Genomic DNA, 12679 nt, shown 5'->3' with positions numbered 1-12679 from the left:
AAACGTTGTTTTTTGCAAATATTAGCTCATTTGGAATTTAATGCCTGCAACATGTTTCAAAAAAGCTGGCACAAGTGGCAAAAAAGACTGACAAAGTTGAGTAATGCTCATCAAACACTTATGTGGAACATCCCACAGGTGAAAAGGCTAGTTGGGAAGAGGTGGGTGCCATGGTAGGGTATAAAAGTAGCTTCCATTAAATGCTCAGTCATTCACAAAAAAAGATGGGGCGAGGGTCACCACTTTGTGAAGGAATATGTGAGCAAACTGTCCAACAGTTTAAGAACAACATTTCTCAACCAGCTATTGCAAGGAACATATGGATTTCACCATCTAAGGTCTGTAATATCATCAAAAGGTTAAAAGAATCTGGAGAAATCACTGCACATGTAGTGATTATTTATATATATATATATATATATATATATATATGTATATATATATATATATATATATATATATATATATATATATATATATATTGGGGCTTTGAATCTTTGGGTGTCCCACGATTCGATTCAATATTGATTCTTGGGTTCACGATTCGACAATATATCGATTTTTTCGATTTGATTCGATTCTCGATTCAAAACCGATATTTTTCCAATTCAAAACGATTCTGTATTCATTCAATACATAGGATTTCAGCAGGATCTACCCCAGTCTGCTGACATACTAGCAGAGTAGTAGATTTAAAAAAAAAAACACCTTTTATAATTGTAAAGGACAATGTTTTATCAACTGATTGCAATAATGTAAATTTGTTTTAAATATTAAATGAACTAAAAATATGACTTATTTTATCTTTGTGAAAACATTGGACACAGTGTGTTGTCAAGCTTATGAGATGCGATGCAAGTGTAAGCCACTGTGACACTATTGTTCTTTTTTATTATTTTTATAAATGTCTAATGATAATGTCAATGAGGGATTTTTAATCACTGCTATGCTGAAATTATAATTAATATTGATACTGTTGATAAAATTCATTTTTGTTTCATTACTTTTGGTTTGTTCTGTGTTGTGTTTGTATCTCCTCTCAAGTGCTCTGTTTATTTCAGTTCTGAGTGTTGCTGGGTCAGGTTTGGTTTCGGAATTGGATTGCATTGTTATGGTATTGCTGTGTAGTGGTTTGTTGGATTGATTAAAAAAATATATATATATTTTTTTAAAAATGAGAATCTATTCTGAGTCGCACAACGTAAACGATTCGATTCGTATTCAAATCTATTTTTTCCCACACCCCTATTATATATATATATATATATATATATATATATATATATATATATATATATATATATATATATATATATATATATATATATATATATATATATATATATAGATGGGGCGAGGGTCACCACTTTATATATATATATATACACAGGACTGTCTCAGAAAATTAGAATATTGTGATAAAGTCCTTTATTTTCCGTAATGCAACTAAAAACATGAAAATGTCATACATTCTGGATTCATTACACATCAACTGAAATATTGCAAGCCTTTTATTATTTTAATATTGCTGATTATGGCTGACAGCTTAAGAAAACTCAAAAATCCTATCCCAAAAAATTTGAATATTTCCTCAGACCAAGTAAAAAAAGAGATTTATAACAGCAAAACAAAACCAAACATTTGAAAATGTAAATTAATGCACTCAGTACTTGGTTGGGAATCCTTTTGCACGGATCACTGCATCAATACGGCGTGGCATGGAGGCAATCGGCCTGTGGCATTGCTGAGGTGTTATGGATGCCCAGGATGCTTCAATAGCAGCCTTCAGCTCATTTGCATTATTGGGTCTGGTGTATTTCAGCTTCTTCTTCACAATACCCCACAAATTCTCTATGGGGTTTAGGTCAGGAGAGTTGCAGGCCAATCGAGGACAGTAATGCCATGGTCAGTACACCAGTTACTTCTGGTTTTGGCACTGTGGACAGGTGCCAGATCATGCTGGGAAATGAAATCATCATCTCCATAGAGCTTTTCAACAGATACAGCTTCAATATTCACAATATTCAAATTTTCTGAGACAGTCCTGTATATGTATTTTTATATAGGGACGGCGTGGTGCAGTGGAATAGTGGCGTTGCGCAACCCGAGGGTCCCTGGTTCAATCCCCACCTAGTACCAACCTCCTCCTGATGGGTGCTGGTTAGCGCCTTGCATGGTAGCTCCCTCCATCAGTGTGTGAATGTGTGTGTGAATGGGTAAATGTGGAAGTAGTGTCAAAGCGCTTTGAGTACCTTGAAGGTAGAAAAGCGCTATACAAGAACAACCCATTTATCATGTATTTATTTATATATATATATATATATACATATATATAACAAACAAACAGTGACGTAAAGAATTCAATGACCTTTACATTGTACAAACATTGTATAAACCAAACAATCCTTAGACACATGGCACAATAGAGGACAACATTTTTAGTGCCCCAGAATCAGCGATGACACTCCTTTGACAACAATGATGTCCAGATTCTGATTAGAGAAAACTGTTGGTTTGAAAGTGGTGCAAAAAAAGTCAAACAAAGAATTTGAAATTTCAAAAAATAGAAGGAGATTTACACCATCACCTATCGTCTGGCTACAATCATGTCCTGACATCTCTCTCTCAAAGGTTCTCTACACAGAAAAATTGGCCACTAACAAGTTGTTTTTCCACCAGGCAGTCAATCAACCCACTGGTATGCGAGACAATCGTTCACCAGCCACACTGACGACATCAACAACAATCACAATAAGCCACTCCCAGGGGCCACACCCACCATGGACATAAATAGGGAAACTCAACACCTAAGGTTTATAACTCAAGAAGCCTTTTGGGATCCAAGGTGAAACTTTTTCAACAAACAAAAACAGTTGAGTTGCCGCCATTCAACATTTGTGGATTACCATGACATGGACCACTGACAATCTACATAGACATATTAAGCGGCAAAGCCAAGAATCCCACCTTAAGTCTATGTACTTATTTATGCAAATACCCACACATGGGACCAAAGCAAGTTGAAAATGGCATCAAACTGCAGTGGGGTTGTAAAGTCATGACAGCGTGACATGTGCCGTCTTGTGTAGTCATCCAACAATACAACAGGCACCTTTTTTCCAAGATGGCGCTGCTGTATTGGCTGCTGTTGGCAGGAGTTGTGTGCTCTTGTGTAATCCTTTTGTGTTCCTGATGTTTCCCTTTTGTTTTCATGAGGGTTTTTTTTTGCCTTTTGGTTCGGGATCCTTTGGGACTGTGTGACAAGGGGTGGCACTTTCGTGACTTCTGTGGTGCTTTTTTGTTAACTTCTGGATCTGCCTCCCGGGAGCCCTTTGGCCATGACATGGAGATCAGCTGCTGGGTCTCTGCCACACAAGAGTCCGTTTGGAGAGACTGGAGGAAGATAAAGAGACAGGGCTGCGGAGCTGGAGCCGAGCGCCAGGACAGACAAGCTTCAGTGTCTTGGCTGAATCAGCAGGTATCGTACACCTCGGTCTCCTTAGACACATCCTCGCTCATCCATGCGGACTGGACACTGGCCGAAAGTTTGTGGGCGACCTACGGTGGAGTCGGCTCCCTTGGTTGCTTTGTTGGGTCTGCTCCTGTCTATGGCCATAGGACCCCAGACCCGCAGACGATGTTGTGGAACACCGCAGAGGCCACCACGGTGTATATGTTTTTTGTTGTTGTTTTACTTTTGTGGCTGTGTGTAGAAGTGGCTGGTTGCATCAGCTCTGCTCTTTTAATGTTTTTAATGTTCTTTGTGTTCTTTGATGTTTCCCTCTTACACACATGTTTTTGTGTGCTATAGCTATGAGGTTTTTTTTCTACCCTGGCCTAAGTCTGGACCGACTCTCCAGGGGCCCAGGCTTGGAATAAATTCCCCCCCCTCCTCCCGAGTGTTTACCTGTTTCTCACCTTTTTTTGTAAGGGGCGCCGGAAGGTGGCAGACCCATCAGCTATCCTGTTCTGTTTTCCTGTAATGTTTATCTGATCCTGAATAAGAGTGTGCTGAAAATCTTCATTTCCCCTCGGGGATTATTAAAGTATTTCTGATTCTGATTCTGATAGAACATGCATGCGATTGCATTGGTTGAAATAAACAAAGGCATGTGAGCACACAAGTCCAGCAATAATTATTTGTTTGTTTTAGCGCAGTCCTGTATTTTAAGTATCTTATTTGATTTTTTTTATCATTGTAATGTGTTCACGATGAACATGCTATTAGTATAAATGCCACGTGGTGATATTTTGTGTATTTGTTAGATCTACGTTGATAACTCATCTCTGTAGAAAATGATCACTGAAAAAATATGCATTTTAAACACAACATCATTTGCAATGCGTTAGATAAAAGCTCATGTGGTGTTCTAATATAATATAGTACAGCACTCTTGTATTGCTACTCGTCCTGGCCAAATATACATCAAAAGCCATGTTCGGCATACTCTGATGATTAAGTGTTCAAAAATTAATGTACATGTGCACACTCAGTCAAAATGTCCATTAAATGTATTAATGTGTCATATTTGTATTTTCATGGTAAGTGCAGTGTAGTGTGATGATTGTCTTCAATAACCCCATTATGATAATGATATTTGATTCGAAAGAAGGGAGCACACTGAGGCATACCTTGAAGCTGTTCAATTAGAGTCCAGGCCATCCGAGAACCTTGAGCATCAAATATTACATGACCCTGTAAGAAACAGGTAGAACAATTTAACACCCTACACACAATTATACATACATATATCCACACATACATATATTCATTCAATAATACATGCATACATACACACACGCACACATCGGTACTTACCCACATACATAGGTACCTACGCTCCCACATACATACACAAACTTTTACATAAATTCACTGTACAAAAATTCATATACACATACTGTACATATGACTGTGTGTACATACAAACCCCGTTTCCATATGAGTTGGACAATTGTGTTAGATGTAAATATGACCGGAATACAATGATTTGCAAATCCTTTTCAACCCATATTCAATTGAATGCACTACAAAGAAAATATATTTGATGTTCAAACTCATAAACTTTAATTTTTTTGGGGGGAAATAATAATTAACTTAGAATTTCATGGCTGCAACACGTGGCAAAGTAGTTGGGAAAGGGCATGTTCACCACTGTGTTACATCACCTTTTCTTTTAACAACACTCAATAAACATTTCGTAACTGAGGAAACTAATTGTTGAAACTTTGAAAGTGGAATTATTTCCCATTCTTGTTTTATGTAGAGCTTCAGTCGTTCAACAGTCCGCTGTCGTATTTTACGCTTCATAATGCGGCAAAAATTTTCGATGGGAGACAGGTCTAGACTGCAGGCGGGCCGGGAAAGTACCCACACTCTTTTTTTACGAAGCCACACTGTTGTAACACGTTCTGAATCTGGCTTGGCATTGTCTTGCTGAAATAAGCAGGGGCGTCCATGAAAAAGACAGCGCTTAGATGGCAGCATATGTTGTTCCAAAACCTGTATGTACCTTTCAGCATTAATGGTGCCTTCACAGATGTGTAAGTTCCCCATGCCTTGGGCACTAATGCACCCCAATACCATCAGAGATGCTGGCTTTTGAACTTTGCGTCGATCACAGTCTGGATGGTTCGCTTCCCCTTTGGTCCAGATGACACAATGTCGAATATTTCCAAAAACAATTTGAAATGTGGACTCGTCAGACCACAAAAAACTTTTCCACTTTGTATCAATCCATCTTAGATGATCTCGGGTCCAGAGAAGCCGGCGGCGTTTCTAGATGTTGTTGATGAAATGGCTTTCGCTTTGCAGAGTAGAGCTTTAACTTGCACTTACAGATGTAGCGACAAACCATATTTAGTGACAGTGGTTTTCTGAAGTGTTCCTGAGCCCATGTGGCGATATCCTTTAGAGGTTGATGTCTTTTTTTGATAGAGTGCCGTCTGAGGGATCGAAGGTCATGGTCATTCAATTTTGGTCTCCGGCCATGCCGCTTACATTGATGATTTCATGATTTCTCCAGATTCTCTGAACCTTCTGATGACATTATGGACCGTAGATGTTGAAATCCCTAAATTTATTGTAATTGCACTTAGAGAAATGTTGTTCTTAAACTGTTTAACTATTTGCTCACGCAGTTGTGGACAAAGGGTTGTACCTCGCCCCATACTTTCTTGTGAAAGACTGAGCATTAATCGGGAAGCTGTATTATACCCAATCATGGCACCCACCTGTTCCCAATTAGCCTGCACACCTGTGGGATGTTCGAAATAAGTGTTTGATGAGCATTCCTCAACTTTATCAGTATTTATTTCCAACTTTCCCAACTTCTTTGTCAGATGTTGCTGGCATCAAATTCTAATTATTATTTGCAAAAAATGAAAAAAATGTTTATCAGCTTGACCATCAAATGTGTTGTCTTTGTAGCATATTCAACTGAATATGAGTTGAAAATGATTTGCAAATCATTGTATTCCATTTATATTTACACTAAAACAATTTCCCAACTCATATGGAAACGGGATTTGTACATACACACACACAGTCATACATATAATCACATTTCATCAAAGATTTATTAATGTTGTTCCCCCAGGGTAAACTGGGTAACACATGGCACACTGAAAAAGCTTAACCTCTTGTTACTATAAAAATCTACAAGGTTAATGCTTCTCTTTCGTCCCCTCCATTTATCTGCTTTCTTTTGCACATCAAGTTATCATTACAGATATGTATTGCTACATTTGAAACAATAGTATTGTTGATAATAGAAGTAATTATTGTTATTATTCATTATCAATAGTGCTATTTGTATTGGTATTTGTATTGCTCCATTTGTAGTGTAAGAATGTTCATTGTTATTTTTGTGTTATTAATATTTGCTCCACTAACTGCTTATTTGCTATCCCTTTTCCTGTTATATTTGTACACATCTTATTCCCTGATGAAGTTCTGTTGTTGTCGTGGTTGTTATTGTTGTCATTATTGCTGTGTTTGTTTTTGTTGTCTCTCTCTATTATCCCTTTCTTTTCTTTATATCCCCTCCTGCTGTGGTCCGGCTGCGGCTAACAATAATATGTATCCATTTTATAAAGTCAGATACAAATAAGACAACAAGAGAAGTATCCCACACTTCTCTTTTATATATTAAATCTACGTAGCAGATATGGGCATCTAAATCAACAATATGATTTGCTTGAGTAGCTCGACAGGACAAAAAAAAGAACACCCCTTGCTATACTTTGTACTTTACAACGCTCTTTATGTACAACCATCCAAAAATAAATCACAGCCCTTTCTCACCCTCTACGAAAGAGGTGTCCTAACTTTTTCAAACGAGGGATATATACAGAAAAAAAAGGGATTCAAAGTGATTACCTTTACGTGCTGAAACCAATCCAAAGTACAGTACTGAAGACATGTATTAGACCATCTCGCAAGGACAGTTTTCATAAACTTACTGTATTCAAAACTTGTAATATACAAAGCCCAAAACATGTGTATACATTTATTTGGCTAAAAACAAACTCACGCCACAAACTATTCCCTTGTTTTCCACATTATAACCACAAAACCTTAAAACTTTGTATTGCTTAATAAAAGCTTGAAAAAACATTTTCTTTTATATAATACAAATATATTACAATTAGATATATCAAATGATAAATAAATGATAAATGGGTTGTACTTGTATAGCGCTTTTCTACCTTCAAGGTACTCAAAGCGCTTTGACACTACTTCCACATTTATCCATTCACACACATATTGACAAACTGATGGAGGGAGATGCCATGCAAGGCGCTAACCAGCACCCATCAGGAGCAAGGGTGAAGTGTCTTGCTCAGGACACAACGGACGTGACGAGGTTGGTACTAGGTGGGGATTGAACCAATCAATCACTACATAATGTACTATTTTCTGTAAAACAGTAAATTTTCATTAGAAATATCACAGTGGTGAATTAGGCTGTACAGAAATGTAAAATATTTTACCTATCAACCAATCTTGGAAATGTATAGTTTAAAGCTCCATCTTTTGACACTTCTTCCACTCCCGTCCTTGCATGCTACACCGCTACAACAAAGATGATGGGGAAAAGACGCTGCCGAAGATGAGTCACGTAAATAAGACCGCTCACAAAACGATGCATCCTGAAGCGACTGTCGGAAAGCGACTTGAAGATGATCTGTAAAACATAATCTATTCAACATTTTTGACCATTACATGTTATGTAATCCACAAGGAAGTGTTTTGAATTAGGGAAAAAAATCCCAATATGACCCCTTTAATGCGCCTTATAATATACCCACTCATCGGCAGTGCTCCCTATAATCTGGTGTGTCCTTTGCAAGAACACGACCGTCTCGAACATGGGTAATACTGTGTGAAAGTAAATAAACATGGATACATTTTGAAACCCCTGCTCTTTCATTTGCCATGTGCTCAGTCTTTATTTAGAAGGGTTTGTACTCACTGAAACTCCTTCAAAGGAGCTGGTGTTGAGGGCTCTGTAGATTTCAGCGGTGATATCTCTGTTGTTGTAATTGAAATCTTCCAGACGGTGACCTTTGGCCTTCAGAGGTCCCACAGTCTTGTTGAGAGCGAGAGCGAGAGCCCACACAGCGTCGTAGGCTAGAGGGGCTTCTTGAAAACCTCCTGTGTCTTCTGCGTTTTTACCCCCGAGTTTTGACATCAGCTGGTCCATAAAGTCCTGGGAGGTCTATGAAGAAAGAAGACCAAAAGTGATTTAGTTTATTTACTTATGATAAACAGTATGTAATGGCTTGTTTGCTCCTTTTAGACCGGGGGTTCTTAACCTTTTTGAACTAGAGACCCAAATTCTCCACTACAGAGGGGCCCAAAACACACTCAAATATTAACACTAAATTATTAGGGGTGTAACGGTACACAAGCATTTCGGTTCGGTGCGTACCTTGGTTCAGAGGTCACGGTTCGGTTGATTTTCGGTACAATAAGAAAACAACAAAATATAAATTTTTTGGTTATTTATTTACCAAATTTGCAAAATCTTGCACCAAAAATATTTTTCTTAGTGGAATATTTGATGTGAAGTAATCAGAACCTTGGATAGGTCAATAATTCATCATAACATTGATTTTGATTCAATATTTTGTTTTGAGCAATGACAGTTTGAAAGAAAAAAAAAACAGGTTTGCTTTATAAGTCAACGTTGCAACTTTTTTTAAATTTAGTCTCTAAATTTAGTCTCTAAATAGTCTCTAGTTTCTAAATTTTTAAATTTATTTTCTACATTTAGTCTTTAAGCTTTTTTATTTAATTTTTGTTTATGTTTATTTTAATAGTATTTTTAGAATGTGCCGTGGGCCTTTAAAATATTAGCTGTGGGCCACAAATGGCTTCCGGGGCACACTTTTGACACCCCTGCTATAGATAATAAAAAATACAATTTGATAAATCTATGGGTAAAAAGCAGAGCCTGGCGACGCATGCATGTTTATCATAACTCTCTTGCTCTCTCTGTCTCTGCCCCTCCCTCACGAATGCTGCTGCATGCACAATTTGTTATGTTTTTAACCCCTTCTTCACCCTGAACGTACATTGAAAATACACGCAACCCTAACTTAAAATGCCGGACATTTGAGGCATTTAAGAAACTCCACCCGGACAGCCCCGCAAAGGAGGACATATCCGGTGAAAAGAGGAGGTAGGGTCAGTCTATCGTAGCCCGGTCGCTGCTAGCATGCAGTGTGCATTGTGTACACAACGTGCGGTACGCTATTTAATATGTCTGTGAGGAAACTCATTCGGTACACCTCCGAACCGAACCCCAATACAAGTACACGTACCGTTACACCCCTAGAAATTAGTAATCTTACTTTTGATTTTAATCCTATTGAATAATTATATCTAATCAACCTACAGTTTAACAAGAACAACCTTGTCACATGATAGGAAAATATGTGTCAATATAAAAAATAAATACTACAAAAGAAGGGACTCATAAAAACTGATGAAAAATAAATTCACATACAATTACAAAGTGCTAAAATAAATACATTCCAAGTCAATAAAACAAATAATACAAATACCAAGTTTTGTAAATAAACTGTCAATGAAAGTTAAGTGCACATGAAAATAGAGCTTCACCACTTTACTCATAATTTTTGCACTTAAGAAACTTTTCTATGACTTTAGCTCCAGACTTCTTTGGTTTGTTTGTGATTATCATTACTGCCACAAGTGGTAAAAAAATGTATTACAACTGGGTACTGCTGCGGCCCATATTGACTGTCACTACCACACCAGTTCCAGAAGAACTGATCGGTCCACGCATGCGCAAAGACAATCTCACTTCCTTCAGAGAAATATTTAATGACGGAGCTTGGGCAACGTAATGTGCTGTGATATTTGAATGCTTTATCAATGGTTTATTATTTGATAAAAATTATATCTTACCAATTAGTAAAAGGTAACAGGAATATAAAAATGAACAAGGGATGGATTTTATAAAAATCAGGGAATGTTATCGCCGCAATTACAACCACTTTCACTTTTCTGTCATTGCAATGATAGAAGCATTGGGGAACGACTGACACTATTTGCGTTCTTTATTAAATGTTGATTCCTTTAACTGTTGCGCTTAACTTAAATCTTTTCAATTGCCAGTATTGTGAAATTATGTATTTAAATACATTAGTTGTCAGGAACTGTTGGTAACGAACAGAGAAATGCAGAGAAGGCAAGCTTGATGCAGGAAAACATGACTTTAATGTCAAAAATGCAAGGGGAACAGGGAACAGGGAACAGGCAACAGGATTCAAGGAAAACTGGAGACAGCAAACAGTCTGCAGCAAAGTATCCTCCAGCACTGACTGGAAGGCGCTGCAGGTATAAATAAGTAGCCTAATTGGCAATTGCCACCAGGTGTGCCAGGCTGCCAATCAGGGACAAGTGAGCAAAAAGAGCGCTCAGAGAGAGTGGCAGGAACTGGAAACAAAATAAGACTGCTGACAGGAAATAAAACACAAACACAGAGGAAAACCCACACTGCAAAAACTGAAACCTAAGTAAGATTAAATATCTCAAAAAAGGGTGATTTTTGCTTTTTTTCTGTGTGATAAGATAATTCGTCTCACTAAACATATTTTATGTTAGAGGGTTTTACTTGTTTTAAGGGTTTTGGTCTTAAATGATCTCAGTAAGATATTACAGCTTGTTGCTGAGATATGACCTATATTGAGTAAAACATGCTTGAAACTAGAATATCAAGAGATGGATTTTTAATTTTCCTGAGGGAACTCTCTTGAAGGAATCAATAAAGTACTATCCATCTATCTATCTTGGAGACGGAGACATTCCGCTACGGGCCGGGTGAGGACATGATGCGGGGACCAAGTGGGTTCCTGGTCCCGCTCGATTCTTCTTAAGCTGTGTTGAAGCAGCAAAAAACAACATGATGTTAAATGAATTAAGTTTCTTTCTCTGCTAGTGTATATAATAATGTAAGTGCATCATTAAGCCTACATGAACACCATGATGTTCAGGGATGAATAATCTGTCCTATTGCTATTGTACTCTTTTTTTCAGCTATAGTTACATTAATCATTATTAATGTAGCAGCCTAGTTTTGAATGGCAGGGTCCCTGCTATCACATGTTGATAAAAATATAACATTTACATAATAAAAATCAACTACAGGCTTCCCAAATGCTGTAATAAATGATGATGAGTTGACTTGAAACTGTTTAATGTTGCACTTTTTATATGTAGAAGAAAGAAAAGTTTTGTCATTTTATTTAATCCGAGCAACAACTTGAGGCAGTTTAATGTTGATTAACGTGGGCAGAATTATTATAGTATTCCCAATGTTAAAAGGATATAGCCATTGTTTACAAATTTGGTAAATAAATAACCTGTACCTAAAATTAACCGAACCGTGACCTCTAAACCGAGGTACATACCGAACCGACATTTTTGTGTACCATTACACCCCACCTACTCTGTGGCCTAGTGGTTAGATTGTCCGCCCTGAGAACGGTAGGTTGTGAGTTCAAATCCCGGCCGAGTCATACCAAAGACTATAAAAAATGGGACCCATTACCTCCCTGCTTGGCACTCAGCATCAAGGATTGTAATTGGGGGTTAATTCAACATAAATGATTCCCGGGCGCGGCACTGCTGCTGCTGCCCACTGATATCCTCACTTCCCAGGGGATGATCAAGGGGATGAGTCAAATGCAGAGGACAAATTTCACCACACCTGGTGTGTGTGTGACAATCATTGGTACTTTAACTTTAACTTAATTATTAACTACAACAAAGAGGATACTGCACTGCAAAAACTGAAATCTTAAATAAGGGTGATATTGGCTTATTTTATGTCTGATAAGATCATTCTTCTCACTAAGCAGATTTTATGTTAGAGTGTTTTACTTGTTTTAAGTGTTTTGGTCCTAAATTATCTCTGTAAGATATTACAGCTTGTTGCTCGGATTTGATGACCTATATTGAGTAAAACATGCTCGAAACTAGAATATCAACTGTTGCAAAGCCGTGTCATCAACACTCACAAGTATAAAACTGCTTTTTCTAAGTAATCCTTTCTTATATCAAACATTAAATAAAAAATAATGACTTTGACACAATTGTGTCTCATAATTAAAACAGATGACAGCCAAATGAACTTTGCTGTTT

At 37.5% G+C, this 12679-nt stretch overlaps 1 protein-coding gene across 3 annotated transcripts in view; it reads right to left on the bottom strand.

Annotated features, from left to right (window-relative positions):
- The window catches only part of gabbr1b (gamma-aminobutyric acid (GABA) B receptor, 1b), a 665116-nt gene that overhangs the window by 229464 nt on the left and 422973 nt on the right, over positions 1-12679 (bottom strand). For all 3 annotated transcript variants that reach the window (XM_061908314.1, XM_061908315.1, XM_061908316.1), the window contains 2 exons: positions 8478-8723; positions 4633-4696 (listed from right to left, as the gene is read on the bottom strand). In XM_061908314.1, the coding sequence (XP_061764298.1) occupies positions 4633-4696; positions 8478-8723 (310 nt within the window). The remainder of the gene's footprint in view (positions 1-4632; positions 4697-8477; positions 8724-12679) is intronic.

Source organism: Nerophis ophidion, linkage group LG08 (genome assembly GCF_033978795.1).
Source record: "Nerophis ophidion isolate RoL-2023_Sa linkage group LG08, RoL_Noph_v1.0, whole genome shotgun sequence".
NCBI lineage: Eukaryota > Metazoa > Chordata > Actinopteri > Syngnathiformes > Syngnathidae > Nerophis > Nerophis ophidion.
This window is presented reverse-complemented; position numbering and strand designations above follow the sequence as displayed.